At 32.3% G+C, this 21,546-nt stretch overlaps 5 protein-coding genes and 1 long non-coding RNA gene across 12 annotated transcripts; 2 read left to right on the top strand and 4 right to left on the bottom strand.

The window, feature by feature from the left end:
- Positions 1-1,973: 1,973 nt before the first annotated feature.
- MDH (malate dehydrogenase) lies at positions 1,974-4,313 on the bottom strand. The gene is made up of 2 exons (NM_114620.3): positions 3,686-4,313; positions 1,974-3,474 (listed from the first exon to the last, which is right to left on the bottom strand). The coding sequence occupies exon 2, from the start codon at positions 3,470-3,472 to the stop codon at positions 2,261-2,263; it is 1,212 nt and encodes a 403-aa protein (NP_190336.1). The 5' UTR covers positions 3,473-3,474; positions 3,686-4,313; the 3' UTR covers positions 1,974-2,260.
- A 957-nt stretch (positions 4,314-5,270) lies between these two features.
- On the bottom strand, positions 5,271-6,148 carry AT3G47510 (uncharacterized protein). Its single transcript, NM_114619.5, has 3 exons — positions 5,872-6,148; positions 5,725-5,783; positions 5,271-5,627 (listed from the first exon to the last, which is right to left on the bottom strand). Exons 1-3 carry the CDS (start codon positions 5,954-5,956, stop codon positions 5,514-5,516), a joined length of 258 nt encoding a protein of 85 aa, NP_190335.1. The 5' UTR covers positions 5,957-6,148; the 3' UTR covers positions 5,271-5,513.
- Positions 6,149-11,004: 4,856 nt separating this feature from the next.
- Positions 11,005-13,246, top strand: CDF3 (cycling DOF factor 3). Its single transcript, NM_114618.4, has 2 exons — positions 11,005-11,305; positions 11,648-13,246. Exons 1-2 carry the CDS (start codon positions 11,165-11,167, stop codon positions 12,851-12,853), a joined length of 1,347 nt encoding a protein of 448 aa, NP_190334.1. The 5' UTR covers positions 11,005-11,164; the 3' UTR covers positions 12,854-13,246.
- A 2,876-nt stretch (positions 13,247-16,122) lies between these two features.
- On the bottom strand, positions 16,123-18,981 carry AT3G47490 (HNH endonuclease; the record flags this gene model as incomplete). Of its 7 annotated transcripts, NM_001203098.1 has the most annotated exons (5): positions 16,149-16,480; positions 16,561-16,645; positions 16,992-17,030; positions 17,480-17,539; positions 18,295-18,850. In NM_001203098.1, the coding sequence occupies 5 exons, from the start codon at positions 18,673-18,675 to the stop codon at positions 16,398-16,400; spliced, it is 648 nt and encodes a 215-aa protein (NP_001190027.1). In that variant the 3' UTR covers positions 16,149-16,397. The 7 variants fall into 7 exon arrangements, with proteins under 7 accessions (NP_001327111.1, NP_001327109.1, NP_001190027.1 ...); NM_001339311.1 differs by lacking the exon at positions 17,480-17,539 and having other exon boundaries at positions 16,144-16,480; positions 18,295-18,981; NM_114617.4 differs by lacking the exon at positions 17,480-17,539 and having other exon boundaries at positions 18,295-18,820.
- Positions 18,982-19,964: 983 nt separating this feature from the next.
- AT3G47480 (Calcium-binding EF-hand family protein) lies at positions 19,965-21,044 on the top strand. The gene has a single exon (NM_114616.3). The coding sequence runs from the start codon at positions 20,224-20,226 to the stop codon at positions 20,773-20,775; it is 552 nt and encodes a 183-aa protein (NP_190332.1). The 5' UTR covers positions 19,965-20,223; the 3' UTR covers positions 20,776-21,044.
- A 220-nt stretch (positions 21,045-21,264) lies between these two features.
- Positions 21,265-21,514, bottom strand: AT3G07765. Its single transcript, NR_141351.1, has one exon. It is a non-coding gene; the product is annotated as an other RNA (long non-coding RNA).
- Positions 21,515-21,546: the final 32 nt, after the last annotated feature.

Genomic DNA, 21,546 nt, shown 5'->3' with positions numbered 1-21,546 from the left:
TAATTGTTAGTATAAGTTTTCAAATATTGATTATTTGAAAATCCTCAAAAACAAGTAATTAACTCTCTTTTTTTGTGTGCAAATGAGTAATTAACGCTTCAACATCAATTTTCTAGAATATAAAGGAAATAAAGCCAGCCAAACGAATTTAAAAACCACATTTTTTAGGATCTCCCTACAAAATTAGTTGGATATATATAATGGATATATATATGTTTACTTTGCATGTAAGGTTTTGCTACCATTAAATAATAAATTATTGTATTTGTATCCAGGCCCGGCTCTTGGGAGGTGCTGAGTGTGCTAGTGCACCGGGTCCCACTTCTTTATTCAGTTTTTTTTAATATATTTTAGAGTCCAAATTTTCAAATAATTGCAAAATAGGGTCTAGTTTTTAAATATTTAGAGTTTTAGGTAAAGAAATTTGGAGCATAGCACAAGGTCCAATAATTTATTGGCCTGCCCTATTTGTATTGCTCTCGTTTCACTCTCTAATTTTCATGTATGTCAAATAGTTTACATTTTTTCCATTATAAATCATCATTAGTTACCAATATTCTATGTAGTTTTAAAATCCTTTATTCTCTTGTTATATACATGCAATATTTTCAAAGCTGACAAACCATTGACAAATCCTATAACATGAAGAAAGACAGGAAAACAACAATGCAAAACAATTGAAAATCATTTTATCTGTACAGACGATCAAGAGTTAATAATCTATACCATCGAAGGCTGTTGGAGGAACTGTCTCACAACCTAATTAACCCAACACCTCCTTTCCAAAGATTTAAGAAATTTGGAGAGCAATTATAGTATATACCAAAATTTTCCATTATAATATAAATAGTAAGTATTCATGTGACCTCAATAAAAAATAAAATAAAAAATCTGCCTACATTAAATTATACCATAGTATACAAATTCTCAAGAGCACATTAAATTATACCATAGTATACAAATTCTCAAGAGCTAGTAATCTATACCATCGAACGTTGTTGGAGGAACTGACTCACAACCTAATTAACCTAACACCTCATTTTTAAAGATTTAAGAAAGTTGGAGAGCAATTATAGTATATTCTAATTTATTTCCTTATAATAGAAATAGTAAATATTCATGTGACTTCACTTAAAAATAATTGTGCCTACCTTAATTTTGCTTAGTACCTTTAAATGTCTATGTAATAAACATAACTGATTTTTTTCCCTCTTTTTTATTGTTTATTTTATTTTTATTAGTTATGTTAACCTTATTCATTTTTTAAAGTTGTCATATATAATAAATTAGAAATGATTTTTTTTATTTTATTGCTTTTGCTCATAATTAACTTCTTTTTTTTAATTGAATGTAAAATTTGTTGAAAAAATAAAAATAAAAAACTGTTTTTACAATAGGTGTTTCATCTATTTGAGTTTTTGAAGGATTAGAGAAAAATGATGTATATGTACTTCTTTACGCAAACCATGAATAATTGAAGAGATCCTTCATATTTGCGCCCATGAAGGTCACTGATGGAGGAGATATGTTTGCGAACTTGCGATGTGGGAGTGTCTCCATGGGAACGAGCATTCCGCTCTCTCCATATGCAGTGGAACGAAGCTTGGAAAACGCAATAGAGCAAGAACAAATGTGTTCTTTTCAAAGGTGCTGTTCGGGAGTAGTTGGAGAAGGTTGTTCCAACTAGTGGTGAGATGATTCTTGAGAAATTCTTGTGCTAAATTTCCCTATACCTCAGTTGCATATCCACAAGAGAAGTATAGACGGTGTCTTGCCTCCATTAAATCACCGCAAAAGATACAGGCCGTGTTAGTCCCGACGTTCTAGTTCGACATACGATCTTCCGTTGTTAGACGGTTGTGAATCGCTATGACTTTTGTCAAAAAAAACTTAACAGTTTAAATAATTATTGCAACCAATGTCATCAAGAACTAAATTACATTTCAAAACATATATTTACAAATATAATAATGGTGATATTATGCATGCAACAAGAAATGTTTGGCGAGTGCTAAGAAGGTTGACAAGAAAAAACACAAACAAAAGATCATAGACCTTTTTCGTTGTCATCATTTTGCTCTTGTAATGATTTTTTGGTGATGATTTATAAATTCTGCTTCAATGCCATGTTCCAAAATCTTCAAACTGAAGCAAATACATTCTTTATTCTACAACACGAAAATGTCTCGCCGATGCAACAAATATGAAAAATAAAACAAAACTCGAAATGATCAGAAGAAAAATGTTATCAGCTTGCGATCTAGTTAGCTGCTGCAGCAGCTGGTTTGTTTGCAAATGCGACACCCTTGTCAATGCTAGCTTTCAATTCTACCTTAAGAGCTTCTAGTGCTTTCTGCTCATACTCAGTCAATCCCTGAAGGTCTGACTCAATCACAGCTTCAAGACCGTTCTTCCCTATCTTAACCCGTGATGCAAAGAAAGGAAGATCAGTCAGAGTCGACTCCACAAACGAGCACTCGTAGACATCTCCGTCTCCATCAAGAGCACGAAGAGATGACTCTACAAATCTAGCAGCAGCATAAGCCATTGACAAAGTAGCTGAACCTGCACCTGCCTTAGCATCAACAACCTCAGTACCAGCGTTCTGAATCCTAACAGTGAGCTCTTGGATCTCTTCATCAGTAAAGTTAACAGACGGTTTTGTCTTCGAGAGGAGAGGCAAAATGGTGATTCCAGCATGTCCACCAATAACCGGAACATCAACATCAATAAGCTTAAGATTCTTCTTCTGAGAAACAAAAGTGTTAGCCCTCACAACATCCAAAGTAGTGACACCAAACAGCTTCTTAGGATCATAAACACCTTTCTTCTTCAACACTTCAGCAGCAATAGGTACCGTAGAGTTAACCGGGTTACTAATAATATGAATGAAAGCATTAGGGCAATTCTCAGCAACAGCTTCAACAAGAGTCTTGACAATATTGGCATTGATGTTGAAAAGATCGTCACGAGTCATACCGGGTTTCCTCGGCACACCAGCAGGGATGACAACAACGTTAACATCTTTCAAACAATCAGCTAACTCAGAAGGACCAGTGAAATCACGAACTTGAGAAGGAGTGTTACAATGACTTAGATCAGCAGCAACTCCTTTAACATTGGCGATATCGTAAAGATGAAGCGTAGAGACTAACGGAGACATCTTGATGAGAAGTGATAAAGGCTGACCTATACCACCAGCAGCACCAAGAACAGCTACTTTGTATGAAGCGTTGATTTTGAATCCGTAAGGCTTCTTGTCAGATGTTTGTGCTTTCGTTACGGAACCGCGTAGAGTCTTGGCTAAGGAAGAGGAATCAGATCCGGAGATGAGAGAGGTTGATTTGAGACCGGTGAAGCTAGGGACTGAGTTGAATTTCACAGATTGGAGTCTTGAATGTGGTATGGAGCTAGCTTTGGAGTAAGATGAAGAAACAGTTGAAAACAGAGAAGCTGATGTTGCTGTTGCCATTTCTGTTTTCACATAACATATATAAAACTTTATTAGATACCTAAAGGATTCATATTCAGAAATCGAAAACGGAAACGATGAAACAAATTAGAAACCCTAATCGACGAGAGACGTAAAAAACCAGATCGAATTTCATAGGTTTTTCAAACGAGACTCAGGTGAAATCCTAAATCTATGAAGAAGAAAAAAGAAACGAGAAGTTGAGAATCTAACCTTGTTGATCTGAAAACGAAGACGAGAGCGAAAGAGGTTTCTTCAGGAATTTGATTTGGATTTTGCTATGTTCGTAAGACTCAGTGAAGCTGAAGAAGACGAAGAAGGGGATTAGGTAACGATGGAGGAATAAATCTTATTTAATAAAAAAAAAGGGAAACCAAAATTACAAAAAAAAAAAAAAAAAGGTGAAGAAGGAAGCAGATCTGTGTTTGGTTGTCTCGTAGGATCCGCCAAGAGGTGAGAAGCGTCTTTTAGTAGTGTCCGTACGACAACCAAACGATGCGTTTTACCTTAATATCGATGCCACGGGCTCTTTTTGTCTCATCGAGTTCTTCTTGTGATATCGTGTGCTGAATATTTCTTCTGTAGTTGAGTCTTTTTTATGCATCAACCAGCATTTTTGCTGATCAATATGTTTTATATTAAAAATTTATTGTTTTGTAAATTACATTATTTTTAAACTATTTTGTTTATTACAATACTATTTGGAAAATGTATGAAATTTAGTTTGTAAAAGTGTGGTTATAAATTTCGCGGTGGGAAGATATATAGAATGGTTATAAGTGATAATATAAGTGACAAAGTTTTGAAAATAATTTCAGTATTTGAAATTGACATCATAGCGCTTTAAATATTAAGCTATTTGAATATGTATTGATATACAAAATAATAAGTTGTATAGCATAACTTCAAAATTATTAACAATATGTATATAAGTGTGTGTGTGTTTACCGCATTGGTTTAGGTCAAGTGTACTGTTCTATTTTGTTATCGATTGTGTCTTTTTCTATGTTGAAATGTTTTACCATATCTTCATCTTAGTATTTTTTTGAATGATTACATGTGAGTGATACAAATACAGTAAACACTTTTAATACAAGAGTTATGTAATCACATCTTATATAAATCTTAAATTTAACCCTCTAACAATCACACCAGTTATGATAATTGAAACCTTGAGTATATATTTAATAGTTTTACTGCATCGCCTATGCAAAATAAAACAAAATCAATGTAACAAGAATGAGAAGATAGAGTATTCTTTCCCAATCTTGTCTCTTTGGAGAGAGCCCGACAAAACTCATGAACCACTTTTGTTTTTTGCTCGTCTATAAAATCACAACACCTACTCGGAGATGAACGGTAACATACTAATATTTCGAGGGTAAAAATCAAACCCAACTGGCATAGTGGCATGTACTCCAAGGTAGGTATGTTAATTACCTCTTCTTTTTTTGCCTGTCCTCTATGTTCCTATCTAGTCCACACTTAGGGTGTTGCATAAAACTTCAATTATGTTGTTGTTTTACTTTATTAAACCACTCTTTTTCCACATCAGTTTTTAGTTTTAAATCTTTATTTTATATTGATCCGTGGCGTAAAACATGACGAGTATATAAGATATATCAGCAAAATATAAATTTGAATAAGAAGTTAACTAACTCAATTTTTGGTAAATATAAGTGAAAAGGAGAGTAGTGACTTATCTTTATTTTGAAAAACTTTACGTCAGTCTAATGTCTATTAGTTGGCAGTAAACCAATTATGTCCTATCACCAAATTGAAATTAAAGGCTTGTACATATCATCCATATATATGGTTTATTAACAATAGCATCTATTGATTTACCAACTGAACTACATAAATAAAACTATGCTTTTCTCCGTAGAGTAGACAAGTATATAGTCTAATCGTCTATAGACTCCAATGTTAAACTAACTCAATTCATATTCTGAAAAATAATTAGACGTATCTTACTTATACATCAATTTATCGATACTAGCTATAATCATATTAATTCGTTTTTCGTCATTTTATATATCGATCAGCAATCAACGACGCAGCCTCGTTGTCGTGGCAAATGGCGATTGTTTGCACCCGAACCTGGATAGTCGTTTAACTCCATCACCATCCTTTCTTCGACCTCCTTCTTCACATCCTAATAGCATTGATTATGTAAAACAAAACCAAATTAAAATCTTTAATAACCTAATTTTAACCTCTCAAGAACACAGATAAATAGCTAAATAACTAACCATTAGTGTATCTTGTTGAGGTCGAACAATTTTTGGCTTCTCCATCAAACTCCCAAGTCCTGTATACGTACAAAATATAGATGATATAAGTTAAAACATATGATGTAAATACATAAAATACGATTTTAAGAGAGATGAAGATTTTACTCGAAGCATGGGAAGGGAAGAAGAAGATGTGTGATAGAGCCAAGAAGAAGATGACGAGGAGATGAATGAGAGCTTTGTTAGCCATTTGACTATATATGAATAGTTATGACAAAATTAAATTTAGTTAAAACCTTGATGTTGTTGTGAGTTTTGTCTCTCTTTTTCCTCCAACTTGTTTTGAGTTTTGTCTTTGTGGTGGTTTCCTTTATAGTTCTTTTCTTCCTATTTGCGCATTTTAAAATATTGTCGTGGTGGGGCTTTCATCACTAAATTAAACATGGAATGTTTTTTTAATCTGATTTGGACTGCTATAGTATTTTGTATCAGCCCACCAAAATGTCTAAACTTTAAAAGAACATATACGAAGCACCAAGTAATCGACGCGGTTTCACTTTTCCACGTTTATTGTTCGATATAATATATGATACTAATTATAATTACAATATGAAAAAATGTGTGTATACTCCATCATACATAAGCAAAATCCTAATTTATCCGTAGGGTTTTTAGTGTTTGTACATTAAACATACTATATATTGTTTTAAAAGAAAAGATAAGATTATAGTCAATGTTGAAAGTCAGTGGAGATTGCTTTAGTAGAATGTTCTCTTCCTTGAAGTATGAATCATTTGCATATGTAAATGATCAATAAGAAAAACTTGTAGATTATGGATGCTGTTTAAAGTGGTGGAATTGTGGGAGCCAATGGGCATGATCACTTAATTACGCGTGTCTATTTTATAGTTAGTCATTACACTAACAAATGGGTCGACTCAAACGAAGCTTTGTGTCTAGTGCTTTAGAATTCACGTTTAATTTGCTTTGTTCAATTTTCAATTGACTAATCATATTTGTTCACTAATGTTAGGAATATCAACTATGGCAATTATAAAATGCCTAATTTGTGGAACATATACTGTTTTTTTCTTTTTCTTTTTTGATAACATGGTACACTATAGATTGAAATTCATCCACCATCTGGTGATATGGATTCTGGATTTCATGAAATCAAATATTTAACAGAAAAATATATCTTACAGTAATACAACCAATAAAGAGAAACAATTTGTATGTATGTAAAATCTTTCTTACTTTAATAAATAAATTCGAAGATACACTTATATTTTTGTTTTTGTTTTTTTGCTAAGAAGTAAATATCATATACTGAAATTTTGGGTGTTACAGATGATTGGAAGACCTCAAAATGCGTTCCTTGCCAAAAAAATATTTTAGGTATTACAAATGTGTTCTTTATTGGCGAATCACTATAATGGAGGATAGCTAAGCATAGACAGTATTGAAAAATATTTAAACCATTTTCAATTGTTTAGACATGTCGACAAAGTAAACATATCAATGTTTATAAATAGTCCATTTAAATAAAGTTAGAGTATATGGAAGTGCAGATATGATATGATACATGCTTGTCAAAGTCATGGCACTAACTCATAATGATGTTTTATGATCACTTCACGAATTTGGCTTCTATAGTGGCTAATACATCATACCGCTTATTCTTAACATATACGGCATTCATTTTTATTTAGATACAACTTTTTGTATTCTTTTACATCTCTTATAAAATCAAAACTCAAAAGTAAGTACTTAGAGATAATTCATATATTTCAAATCTTTTAAAAGTAAATGATTTTTTTTACTGCCCTCGACCGATGACTCGATGGAAACAAATGTCCTCGATCATAAATTTTGAAATCTCTTCATCCAGAAGGGATGAAGATCGAGGGCATTGTTAGTTTTTCAAATTTATGAATTTATAAAAAAAATGTGGGAGAGAGGAGTTATAGTTGTTCCATCAACGTGGATACTTTTTTTTTAATTGCGATCCACTTAATGAAGCTAGCTTTATGGCCATATGCATGCACTGCTTTTTCGGCAAAATGTCAAAATATATCACCAAAGATTTGTGTTCTTGGAAAGTTTCCCTTTTGTATTTTAAGTCAACAAGAAACTTAATAAAAATTCAATAGTGGCCTTTGGATCACATCACACCTTCTCTATGTGTGCACCAATATAATATAAGTATATTAGTTATCATTTTGTATCCTTTTCTTAATTGACATTAGCAAAGGAAATACATTTTAAGAAACCACTAGAAAGGGATATATTTTACTTTTCAGTTTTGAGGAAAGCACCTCCTCGGAGAACAACACTTAGAAGTTAGAATATTAGATCGACTTAAGTGGACGAATGGTTCTTATTCGGTTTCGGGTTCGATTCGAACCAGTCCAAATTTAGTTTATCCGTTAAAGAAATATATACATAGAAAATTAGGACCAGCTTAGATGTCAAAAAGGGAAGGCTTGAGGCTTAAAATGGGCTTAAATCTGGACCTTTAAAATGGGCTTTCAGAAAGATATGTGGTGGAGTACTAAATAGGCTCAATTGGAGATCGAACATTTGGAATAATTTATTTTACTTGATATTTTTTGTTTCTCTTCGAAGCAACGAGGGTTAAAGTAACCAAGTACAGAAAATTAGGGTTTTCACGACGCATCATCCACATCTCGCCAGTCGTGCTGTGTAAAGACAAGATTTAAACACAAAGATGACTTATCTTCACATATATTATTTATCTAGTATTTATTTAAACAATCTTTTAAAACAAAATTAAAAAAAAAAACTATTTCAGAGCTAGGAGAAGTACAAATGTTGTACTGCACTCAAACAAAAAAAACAAACTGAGAATAATTAACTGAGCAAATATATTTCACTTATTAGTTTTCTGATAAAGACACTATATATGCTCTTAACGATACTATTTTCCAATATTAATTCTATACTTTTAGAAAAAAATAAAAAAAATTGGAATATTAAATATCACAAGAAACAATAGCATTAAATGGTACTACTGTTTTGCCACTGTAAGCCAAAATATTAACAAATAAGATTTGTATTTCAAATATATATTTTCTATTTTCATTTAAAATTTTGTTAACGAAAATGAAAAGTTTTTAAATATCTTATTAGATAAATATATTTAAGTTTAAAGGTATTGTGAAAACATACTTAATTTGTGTTTTAAATAGCACGCTAGGTTATGTAACATCTCTTTCGAAGATGAGAGTTAGTTTCAAAAATTCATTTTATAGTTAATTTTTTAAAAAAACTTTACCTAAGGAATTGAAAAAAATGAGAAATATGTAATGCTAATATTTAAGAAGTAATGTCTATTTTTTTTCCCTCTAAAAAACGACAGAAACATATGTTACATAAGTATTAGGCTATTAGCTAAAAATGCTAAAATTCGTTAGTTCCACATATTGTTACCATTTAAAGAAAATCAATAAGCGAGAGAAAATAATAAAACTATTAAGATGCGATCTCAGTGGAACACGTGAAGGGTTGTGATTAGATCTAGGAAGAAAAAGACATCAATCTTTTTATTGAAATCCATGAGCAGGTGTGTCAGAATCCGACGTGGCAAAAGACAGACTTTGATATAGATCCTCCAAAAATCCTCATGTTGGTATTTGTACAATGTGGCAGAGACCTAAAAACCTTTTTGTTCACAGCCAATTATCTATTGACATGACATTAAAATCCAACCTCCTTTGCTTTTTTTTTTTTTTGCTCTTATTCTGATCTTAAATCTCTTTATCTTTTTTTTTTCTTTACGTCCATAAATTCTTTAGAACAAAACCATAAAACACAAGTTTAATGGTAAGAATAAAGGAACAAAATCACCAAATGAAAGCAAAAAAGAAAATCAAACGAAATAGATATCAGACTATTAAGAAAGAGAGACCATGGCATTATTACTATATCAATATGAAAGAGTTTTAGTTACTATTGGGCCAAACCAAAAAAATGTTTGAACACTAAAATAAGAGACAACAAACTAAGAAAATAGTCAAAGAGATTATTCTCTTCTTACTAAAGAAGGATGAAAACATCATCTAGTTCACAGCAATATCTGGAATGGAGGGTTGCCTAAACCTCCACTCCATTGAATGTGCATAAACTACTTTCAGATATGCAGTTTTGTAGTCATCCAAGAGATCAAGTTTTTTGAAGACATAGTATTGGCCAAGTTTTATAATCTACACAACAGCTATTACGAACTCACCCTTATCACCATACTCAACAACTTTTTCGGATCGACTAGTATCATTACTAAATTTGATTTGGGGTTGCTTTATCCAGTTAGAAAAAACTGATATCCAATTCCAACGAGGTCTAATATCTATTCTATAGAAAATCAAACTGTCCTATGGTATAGCAAAATGTTTAGTTGTATAGAATCTAATCTAAAGAAATAAATTATACAAAACGGTAATGTTATAAATTAGGAAAACATCTACATAGTCAAATCCTAATTATTACATAGATTGTGTTTTTTTTTTTCATATCGATTGTGATGTTATTTTGCATAAAAGTTATATGACAATAAAAACTTTTAGTATGAAATTTTTTACCTAAAAATTGGTAGACGAATGACCGAGAGATTGCCAAAGATTATAGTTAACATTTAAAATGAATACAAATACCATGTAATGATGTAAAAAAAAGTATTAAGTAATTTTGAAGTGTCATGATGCTTACAGTGAAATTTGTTTTACAATCAGTGCCAAATTTTACAACTATAAGTAAAGTTGAACGAAAATCCTAGAATCTATCAAATTTGAGCACTATTATTATAGTTTGCACTCGATGATTTACAAAATTCTTTGAATCCATGGTACATCCAACAATTATCCTCTATTACAGTTTTTAATGAAGAGAAAAATATGTAGAGATGATTTATAAAGCAAAAAAAATCAGTACATTAATAACCAATATAATATGTTGCTTCATTTTTAAACGCCAATTATAAAAAACAAATAAACAAATTTTCACAATAAAAATTAACTTCTTTTCTGATAGGAAACTAAAAAAAACTGATACTTTTAAGTTTATGATTAATATTATATATATATATATATATATAGTTTTGAATGATCGAATAAATATGTGCGACAGAAAATAAAGGAACAAAAAAAAAGGATTAGATGCGAATAATACACATAAAAAGGTAGGAAATATTAATGATTAATTAATAAAACCCGACAACCCGACCCGGTATTAATGAGCGAAAAGGAAAATATCAGAGGCCACATAAACTTGTGGCTGAGAATTGAATTGTGATGCTGACGTGTTTCCTCCTTCTCTTTTAAACTGATCTTCTAAATCCCTAAATTTCACCAATTCACACTCTCCCAAATCTCTCTTCTTTAACAACAAAAAAAAAAATCACAGAGACATAGAGAGAAGAAGAAACAGAGGCTCCAAAAAAATGATGATGGAGACTAGAGATCCAGCTATTAAGCTTTTCGGTATGAAAATCCCTTTTCCGTCGGTTTTTGAATCGGCAGTTACGGTGGAGGATGACGAAGAAGATGACTGGAGCGGCGGAGATGACAAATCACCAGAGAAGGTACTGATTGATAAAAAGTAATTTTGGCCTGAAAATTGGAATTGTCCTAAAAATAAATATGATTAGATTAGTTTTGTACTAGTAATTAACTTAACTAGTTACTTCTTCAGTCTCTGTTTTGTCTGTTTTGGATCTACAATTTGTGTTATTGAGTTACATGAACGAAATTATAACATAGTTCCAGTCTTGTGTTACCATTAAGATATTACTAGTTCATTTAGTTGTTAGAGATTATTGGTTCTGAACTTCTGATGAAGAATAATTGTTTGATTAAGATTTCATAAAGAGAAACTTCTTTTATTCATTGCAAGTGTTCTTAATTTAGTGTTTCTTGTATCTCAGGTAACTCCAGAGTTATCAGATAAGAACAACAACAACTGTAACGACAACAGTTTTAACAATTCGAAACCCGAAACCTTGGACAAAGAGGAAGCGACATCAACTGATCAGATAGAGAGTAGTGACACGCCTGAGGATAATCAGCAGACGACACCTGATGGTAAAACCCTAAAGAAACCGACTAAGATTCTACCGTGTCCGAGATGCAAAAGCATGGAGACCAAGTTCTGTTATTACAACAACTACAACATAAACCAGCCTCGTCATTTCTGCAAGGCTTGTCAGAGATATTGGACTGCTGGAGGGACTATGAGGAATGTTCCTGTGGGGGCAGGACGTCGTAAGAACAAAAGCTCATCTTCTCATTACCGTCACATCACTATTTCCGAGGCTCTTGAGGCTGCGAGGCTTGACCCGGGCTTACAGGCAAACACAAGGGTCTTGAGTTTTGGTCTCGAAGCTCAGCAGCAGCACGTTGCTGCTCCCATGACACCTGTGATGAAGCTACAAGAAGATCAAAAGGTCTCAAACGGTGCTAGGAACAGGTTTCACGGGTTAGCGGATCAACGGCTTGTAGCTCGGGTAGAGAATGGAGATGATTGCTCAAGCGGATCCTCTGTGACCACCTCTAACAATCACTCAGTGGATGAATCAAGAGCACAAAGCGGCAGTGTTGTTGAAGCACAAATGAACAACAACAACAACAATAACATGAATGGTTATGCTTGCATCCCAGGTGTTCCATGGCCTTACACGTGGAATCCAGCGATGCCTCCACCAGGTTTTTACCCGCCTCCAGGGTATCCAATGCCGTTTTACCCTTACTGGACCATCCCAATGCTACCACCGCATCAATCCTCATCGCCTATAAGCCAAAAGTGTTCAAATACAAACTCTCCGACTCTCGGAAAGCATCCGAGAGATGAAGGATCATCGAAAAAGGACAACGAGACAGAGCGAAAACAGAAGGCCGGGTGCGTTCTGGTCCCGAAAACGTTGAGAATAGATGATCCTAACGAAGCAGCAAAGAGCTCGATATGGACAACATTGGGAATCAAGAACGAGGCGATGTGCAAAGCCGGTGGTATGTTCAAAGGGTTTGATCATAAGACAAAGATGTATAACAACGACAAAGCTGAGAACTCCCCTGTTCTTTCTGCTAACCCTGCTGCTCTATCAAGATCACACAATTTCCATGAACAGATTTAGAGTTACATATGTATATGTATATATGTATGATTGATTGTATGTATAGATGATACTGGAGAATGATGAGTTTTTGAGAATCAAACTCTTTTCTTCTTTCTAGTGATTGCCTTTATTCCTTTACATGTTTTGGTTCTCTGTACACTATTTGATTTACCTTTTTTACTTTCTTTCTTCATTTGTCAGGAAATGTTGGAAGATAACATTAATGGTAAAAAGTTGGTGTGGACCGTTGTTGCGTTGGCATTTCAACCGACACTCTTCTGACTCTTCTTTTGCAACTTCTTTGTCTTGTGAAGAACAAATTTTTTGTAATCTAATTACTTTGTCTTGTTCAGTACCAATTTATATCGGGATCAAAGGGAATAATAATAAATTTCCAAGTGTTTTTAGCTATTTCCAAAGTTTTTAACATATATATATATATATATATATGCTTAGTTATTAAAATTGTTCTGTTATTTATAGTTTGGTTTATTTAATAATTTGTTTATAAAAACTCATTTGATATTTTCAATATATTATAGTTTGAAATAGCAATACACTTCAAAATCTCTTAAGCATACTGTGTAAATATCGAATCCAATAACATTTTCTTTATATTTTTGTGAAATGGGACCATCCAATTTTAATTTAAGGGATTAATATATTTGTCGAAAATTTTTCGAAATAATCATTATAAGATAATTTAACATGCTTGCTCATCTACTTATTCCCAAATTAATATTTTTTAATTTTTATAAATTTTTATCCATAAAATCTGGATAAAATTAGAAAACATAAAACAAAAATATTAGACGATAGAAACGGTTTAACAAAACCATGTTAGTTTATTGAATATTAACCGTTTTTATCGTCTAATAAAAGAACAAATGGATTGTTACTTGAAAATAAAAATAGAATATATGAAATTTAAACATATTACAAACTTATTCAATATAGTTTATGCATCAAAGAAAATGTTATTGGATGAAAAAATACAGTATGAAGAAAAATTGGATGGTTCCATTCCACGTACAGACAATCAGAATTTAAAAGGTTGAAAAAGTTCTTTTATTTGTATCCTTTTTTTAATATTGATGCTGAAAAAGATGGGTCACTATATGTTTTTTTCCCGTTTTTACTTTATTATTTGATCTGTGTCTTCGAAAGCAACTTAGATATTTGAGAGTGCTCAAACAACTATTAGCCACACATATTATTTTTCTTCTATTTTATACCATAGAAATAATATTATTATCACCATTCTTACAATTAAAAGTATGTCAAGTTGCTTTATTTCCTTTTTATATAATACTGTTCTTTTCTGCCTTTTTCATTTTGTGGCAAAGCAATTTTGTTCCTTTTTCCATGGTTTTTCCCTACCTTACATTAACATTCATTTTCTTATTAAAATTTGTAAAAGTAAATTACGAATTGATATTTTTTATTTTCACCCAAATGCCTTTACGAAAATTTGAAAAAAAAAACAAGTTTGGCCCCCAATTTAACATTGACTAATGCCAAACGCGATTCAACCACAAACGCACCACTATAATTGTTCAAGACACGAAGATATTAGGCATACCTTCTTTTTGTTTATTAGAGGATCACAAATGGTTCCAAATAGGAGACAAGAACGTCGTTAAGATGTTTAAAACCATAAGTACATACGAAGCAATGTGAAATGAAACTTCTTTTTTCATGTTTCTGCATGCTGTATTTAAAAATGGAAGCATTTCAAATCAAAGAGAAACAATTAACTAAAAATTAGGCCTAACTAATCTTCTGATCTTCTTTCGCCTTTAAATTTAATTAATTTATCTTCTAAATCTAAAGACTCTATTCTATTGGTTGGCCCCATAATTAAATACGTTCGCTAGAAAACCTTACTATGACTAAATATCATATCATAGTAACTAAAAGCATTTTGTTGGTATGACTATATAATTGAGTAATTCTATACTTTTAACCTTTTACTGCAATCAGCGATCGTAAATTTCATTACTATGATATATAATTTTATAATTGTGAATTGCTATCATTTTGATTAGATGTAATCCATTAGAAGATAATATAGTTTTGTTAGCGTTGTCACTCTGTGACTGTGTCAATTATCCAAATTCAAATCCAAATCCGGTAAACAATATATTATTAGGAAACAAAAGAGGAGAATATGAATTTGAGAGGATGGGAGAAGGATAAAGTGATAATGCACTCATGGAGAAAATTACAAGAAAGATGTATTGAGAGAGCCATTGATGTATATAGTCACTACTCACTAAGAAACTGGTTTCATTGGGAAATTAACTTTTGATTTAGTGTTGACTTTTGAGATCAAAGTAAACCACTTCAAGATATGGAAGTTGGAGTCAACCCTCCACTAAAAGCTTTATGAAAAATCTCATCCCTTCATGTATCCACTTGAAATAAGAAGGCCATTGCACTTTTCAATTCAATCCATGCGTTCCATTGACTGTAACTTTAAACTAGTCTACGTCGGTACGTCCACTTGATTCTACTCTCCTTTGTAGTTGTAGTTTTAGTAGAGTTCAGCTTGTTTCTTTTTATTTTTCTGGTAAGAACTCAGTTTTTTAGTCAACATGTAAATGGTAATACTAGAAAATCTGGTAATTTCGTGGTGGAACGGTGGCAATATCTGTTCAAATTTAACTGAACATTTATGGATTTTGCCAAAGAAAAAAAAAGAGAAATCCAGTCAGAGAATGAGTGCCAAATACAACTTTGGTGAGTAGATTTTCCACAAGAAAATAAATAAAAAGGACTTTCCCACAAAGGAAGGCATCTTCTATGATCTTGACACGTGTAACCAACTTTAGGTTCTTTTAGGAAACCTGACACGCCTCCCAAAAGATTATCAAAATAAAGGCAACAAAAAGATATGTCTTTTTTAGACTTTTGTCTTCTTTTTTTTTCATTTAAAATGTTTCATGTAATTTGTAAATAACTAATATGTACTCACCGTTCTAGCTAACAAGTTATTCTCCTTTAATTTATTTGTTGCTCAGAATTGTCTTTTATCAAATCGGAAGAAGAATACACTCTAATCCGAACCGAAAAAATAACAAGAAACAAATTTGGAGAAATTGAGAAAGAAAGTCGTATTTATTTTATAAATTAATGAAAATTGGAAAGAAAACGAAAAGTAAGCTTCTAGTTAGAAGAAAAAGCTAAAAGCAAACTTCCGTTAAAGATAAAAGAAACAAAAGCTACTTTTCACATTTCTATTTATATATTTGATCATGGATGATCAAAGTCGTATTTAACTTTCTTTTTTTTTACAAAATTACTAGTAGTAGAAGGCATTATTTTTTTATTTAAAAGAATGTAATAACAAGAATAGAACTTGATAGAATATAGAAGAAGCATGAGCACTAAATGACTAATGTTACAACTTACAACTTACTTACATGTCCACAATATAGGAAAGATAATGACTAATGAGTACACAAGTAACTCGGAGAAGAACTACAAGTTTACAGATTCTTGACCAAGTAAATATTGAGAAACTCATCATTTTCAATTCCATCAATAGATCTTCAACAGATCACTGAATTCTGCATCCGCTAGACGTAGGTGCACGCTGTACATTCCCGTAAGCTGTTAGCTCAATCAGATCCATATCTCGGCCTACAAATTTTTCGTAAAGAACAGTTTAGGATAAAAACCTAGTTATAGTTTGTTTCATAGAGAAGAGAGAGCAGATTTACCAGCGACTCGACAGTAAGAACTCCTTTGGATAAGCTCGGATCGAGAAATATCGGTTTTATTACCCTTTGATCGGTTTACCTTTGCCTGAAATGTAGAAACGAAACAAAGTAAACGATTCCAAGTAATAGAAAGAAGCAACAGGCCTAAAAGAGTATGTTTGGTTTGAAGTTTTGGATGGAGAGGTTTATAAGTAAACGCAAAGGAGAATATGCAAGAGAGTGTTCTGTGGAAATCCGATCGTCTGAGAGAAGCCTCCACTAAAGCTTTAAAGCCGGTCATGAGGCAAATTATGAGAGAATAGTGACTATAAACATAGATATTGAAGACTTGTCGTAGATATGAATAAACTGTAAGTTGGTTTAAAACATGGAAACCTTAAATAGTAGTTTGTTATAAGTTAGTTTAAATTTTCATACGAGTGACTGCATACCTGCAAAACCTGACAGTTTTCCAGAGTGCTCTTGCCGCCCTATAAAGATCGGAAAACAAAATTGCTCAGATACTAGTAGAAAGCATGAGTACTAAGTGACTAATGTTACATGTAGATGACCATATCCTCCTGCATATCAGACTCTATAACTACTATGAATCCAGTTTCATTATGCGTTTAAAAAAGAAGAAGATAGATTCATTATCAATACAAAGTGAAATAAATCTCAATTTCGGAAATTAGTGTCACAATCAGATCACAGTTCAACTGAAAGCAGAAAACATGAAGCAATAGTTCCCTTCCGAGATATTTTAGACACTATTTTTCCCTTTCGAGAAATTTCATAAGCTTTTCAATTGTTGGTTATAACTTATCAGTAATAGTTCTAACAAGGTACTGAGCAATCCTTTAAGCCTTTAACTATACATAGAAAGGATGAATGTAAAACTCTATCAGAAAATCCTATCTTCGATGTGAATACAGCAAACTTTTAGATCCAAGAAATCTTTATGGGGTTCATCAAATGCGTGTTCTAATGGACACATATCCTATTGATAGCGACGAAAGAGAAATTACAAAACAAACAATAATAGCTCATATTAGACCATGCTGCAAAATAAGAATACCATTTCCTCTCATTGTTCAACTTACTTGGTGAAAGATAATGAAGCAAGTTCTACAATCTAGTTCGATAAAGAAACTTGGCAGATTCAATTCTTAAATACAAACCAGCAATACTTAAAAACTGTTTAGTTCTCAAGTTATATCTTCCAGCATTTTAACTTTAGACGTTGGTTCTGTCATCAACATGAGAGCACAAGAGAAAAATTCAGTCCCTTATCTCTCGTATCCCAAATCAAGAATATGTATAACACAAATTCAAAGATTTATTTCAGAGTGATCAAAACGTCTTCAAGAAACTGTATTAAAATGGCCTAGGAGCAAAATTTTCTGTGCATCAAGTTGCTACACCAAAATCCCCTAACACGTTTCACAGTAAAAGAGCCCAAAATACATAAAGTTCAGCTCAATCCTAAACCCTTAATAACAAGAACTCATTGGAAAAACAGAGTCTCATGAAGTGAGAGTAGTACTCGACAAGAACATAAAGGAAGACCTTGGAGTAAGTAAATAGCACAATCTCACAATGAAACTATATTGAAATAACCTAAAAGCAAAACTTTCCTTATACATTTCACGACGTTTGAGGCTTTGAGCCCAATCCTAAACTTACATAACTAGAATTCATTGGCCAGAAAACAGAGTATCATTATTCGTGAAGTGAGAATTGTAAAGGACAAACCTTGGAGTAAGGAACAATGTGATCATAATCATGACACAAGCATCCAGGACAACCAACAAGCTTCCTAAACACAATGTTCCCTAAATGATCTCTCCTCCAACGCTCAGGATCTCTTCCTTTAATCTTCTCTGCTTTTTCCCAACATTGCTGCTTCACACTATAAGGAAAGCTCCTAGGTTCTGGATTCGGGTCACCGTAACCCGACCCGGGAAAAAGACCCATCTCCTCCCGGTCGAGTAAAGTGGCCGAAGTTTTCACCTTTCCACCACGGGCTTCACCGGTATTCCGGTTGGGAGACCCGGAAGATAGTTCGGGTCGGGTCTTTGATGGAGAAGAAGAAGATAAGGCTCTGTTTCTGCGTCTGGTCGGGTCGGGTTTCATCGCAGAGTGTTGTGGATTATCCGAATCGATGGAGAGGTTTTTGTGGTTTAATTTGACGAAGAAAATCAAAAGATTACAGATTCTTCGGGAGATGAGAGTCGTCGTAGGCCAATCCATTCTCTTAATCTCATTAGGCCCATAAACATACGAACATAAATATATGGGCTCGTTACTCATACGTGTATATTCAAGATGGTTATTTCGATATTCGTAATTTTCTATCTACAAAGATAAGAAGTAGACATGAAAAGTACAAAACTTTGTCATTGCTCTTGGGATTAATATATTTTACAACTCATGTTTTTTTTTCTTCCAAATGTTCTTGTTTAAACCATTTCGATATTCGTAACCAGTCAAAACTATATAATAGAACAAATTATAAGGTTAGTTCGAATTTAATTTAATGTACTAAAACCTATCGCAACTGAAACTTCTCATCTATGTTTTAGATGGCTAGATGTAGATTTCAATATTTTCAAACTTATTTATATTTAATTCAATTTAATTTGCTAGCCTTCTATTTATATTTTGATTCAATAGTAACCAAATTGAATTAGTCTAGCGCCTATTACATTATTATTTAGTTAATAATTTTTTAAGCCTATTATACTCCATAAAAAAACGATTAAGAAAATTACCACGTGAACTTTAGATTCCGAGGTTTTCAAATCATTCAACTATAATAATAAATGTTTTTTATTTGAATCAAAAACTGATCATGGGTTTGAAACTGAACTACCACGAAGAGTCTCAATATTTCTACATATCAAATATTCCAAAGGGTACTTGGGTCGGTGAAAGCAACAAGATAATAAATTTAAAGGAAAACGTTACAAGGAAATTGCATGGAAATTTCCATGAATTGGAATCCAAGACAATGAAAGATGCTCTCACTCAATTTTCAACTCTATTGTCTTGTGTTCTTGGATATGATGAGAAGTTGATTACATTTATTATTCAACTATCAAAATATATATAAACATTTGTTTTTTTCTTATATGACAAGATTAACTTCCATGTCTCCATTTGGTTCAGTCCAAAAATTTCAATTTGATTTTGAGATATATATATATATATATATATATATATATATATATATATATATATATACTCCACCTATTACTTGAAAAGCCAAACATTTTCAAGAACATATATTAATTTTGAAATGAAAATACAGATTAATTATTAATAACAAGCATTAAGTTTTTATTAGTATGATCATCATTAATGAAAGCTTGAGTCGATGGTAGTTTCTTAGGTTTTCTCGGTAGGTATAAAAGTATGAATATAATACTTTCAATTGAATTGCGGTGAGTTTTAAAGTAGCATTTTTCTTTCCTTTGGTAAGTTTCTCAACAATTTACATGGAGACTCTTTCCGCAGACTTTGTGAGTAAGATATGTTTTGGTCTTCGTATACTTAACTAGGAATTATAAAATAGGACCAACTCAACACACTTATTATCCAACCTTTGAAACCAAAGAAGACAAATAAAAGCTTCATAGAAATTTTGTTTATGGTATTCCACACACATAAATTTAGATCAATATGGAGGATTCGTCTCTTCTTAGCCCAATCTCTCTCCTCACCATTGTCATCTTCTTATTCATTCTCAATCTCATGATGATAATTCAAGACTTCTCTTCTTCTTTTCCCTTTCGTTTCCATCTCTTCTTCTCTAATGCCTACATTCTCTTCACCTCAATAAGAAACAATAAGCAAAATACCGAGCTCCCAATCATAAAGAAAGTTGTTGTCCCAAATCGAGCAGATATCAAAACGTCCGTGGAAGAAGTCAAGGCGATAATCGATGACTCGGAAGCTTTATACGAATGTTTGATTGAAGAAGGAGAAGAGTACTTGCTTGAGAAGAATGAGATGATGGGTAAGGAGATAGTTAAAGAGGCGTTTAGGTTATTTGATGAGAATCAGGATGGGTTTATAGATGAAAATGAGTTAAAACATGTGTTGAGTTTGTTAGGATACGATGAGTGTACAAAGATGGAGTGTAGGAAGATGGTTAAGGTTTATGATGAGAATAGAGATGGAAAAATTGATTTTTATGAGTTTGTGAAGCTTATAGAGAAGAGCTTTTCGTGAAGTAGATTGGAATAATAATAATAGTTATGTTGTTGGCTAATTATACGACTTGTCTAATATATTTCTTCTTCTTTAGTGGGTCGTCCTCTAATGAACTTTATTTTCCTCTGACAAACTTATTTACGTTGATATATTCATGCTTCTCTGAATTTCCAAGAAAGTGATAATATATGACAACGTAAACTTAAATTTGTGATGAATTTTGCATGGTGATTTCCAGTTAGGTTTGGATATCGTCTTTATCTATAATATTGAAGGGAAAAAAGTATGGACCATAATCGAACAAATAAACTTAATTTTCAAAAAACTACAGTTAAAAATAGTTTTTTGAATTCACAAGTTCTCTCTAGTAGACTTTGATAAGAGTTTTTAATGGATAGAATTTGTATTTACTTTCACACTTATAATAATAAAAGTGATCATACATAATGTTTATATAGAGCTTGAGACTGCTACATCTAGCTAGTTTCCTAATACACTTTTTCAATAATAAAAAGAGAAGAGATTAATTTGTTTTTTTTTTAAAAAGGTCAAGATAATAGTCAATCTCATCATTTGCTCCAAAATTTTAGTGTTAATCAAATGTGGGATTATATAACAGACTACAATGTAAATAGTAGGATTCTACAAACTCAAAAATATTTGTAACAGTTTTTTCTTTTAAAATGGCTTTCAAATTTTGAGGCCGAATCGATGGCTTATGTATCTTGTTTTCTGGGGTCTGGCTAGATCATCTGTTAGCACACTAAATTTTGTAATTTCCTACAAAAT

Source organism: Arabidopsis thaliana, chromosome 3 (assembly GCF_000001735.4).
Source record: "Arabidopsis thaliana chromosome 3, partial sequence".
Taxonomy (NCBI): domain Eukaryota; kingdom Viridiplantae; phylum Streptophyta; class Magnoliopsida; order Brassicales; family Brassicaceae; genus Arabidopsis; species Arabidopsis thaliana.
Note: the sequence above shows the minus strand (reverse complement) of the source record. Positions and strands in the feature narration are given on the sequence as shown.

Coding starts and splice junctions, on each gene's coding strand:
- MDH (NM_114620.3), bottom strand. CDS start 3,472: ATGGCAACAGCAACATCAGCTTCTCTGTTTTCAACTGTTTCTTCATCT.
- AT3G47510 (NM_114619.5), bottom strand. CDS start 5,956: ATGGCTAACAAAGCTCTCATTCATCTCCTCGTCATCTTCTTCTTGGCT. Junction 5,784..5,871: donor CTTCCCTTCCCATGCTTCGA/GTAAAATCTTCA, acceptor GTACGTATACAG/GACTTGGGAGTTTGATGGAG. Junction 5,628..5,724: donor CTCAACAAGATACACTAATG/GTTAGTTATTTA, acceptor CAATGCTATTAG/GATGTGAAGAAGGAGGTCGA.
- CDF3 (NM_114618.4), top strand. CDS start 11,165: ATGATGATGGAGACTAGAGATCCAGCTATTAAGCTTTTCGGTATGAAA. Junction 11,306..11,647: donor ATGACAAATCACCAGAGAAG/GTACTGATTGAT, acceptor CTTGTATCTCAG/GTAACTCCAGAGTTATCAGA.
- AT3G47480 (NM_114616.3), top strand. CDS start 20,224: ATGGAGGATTCGTCTCTTCTTAGCCCAATCTCTCTCCTCACCATTGTC.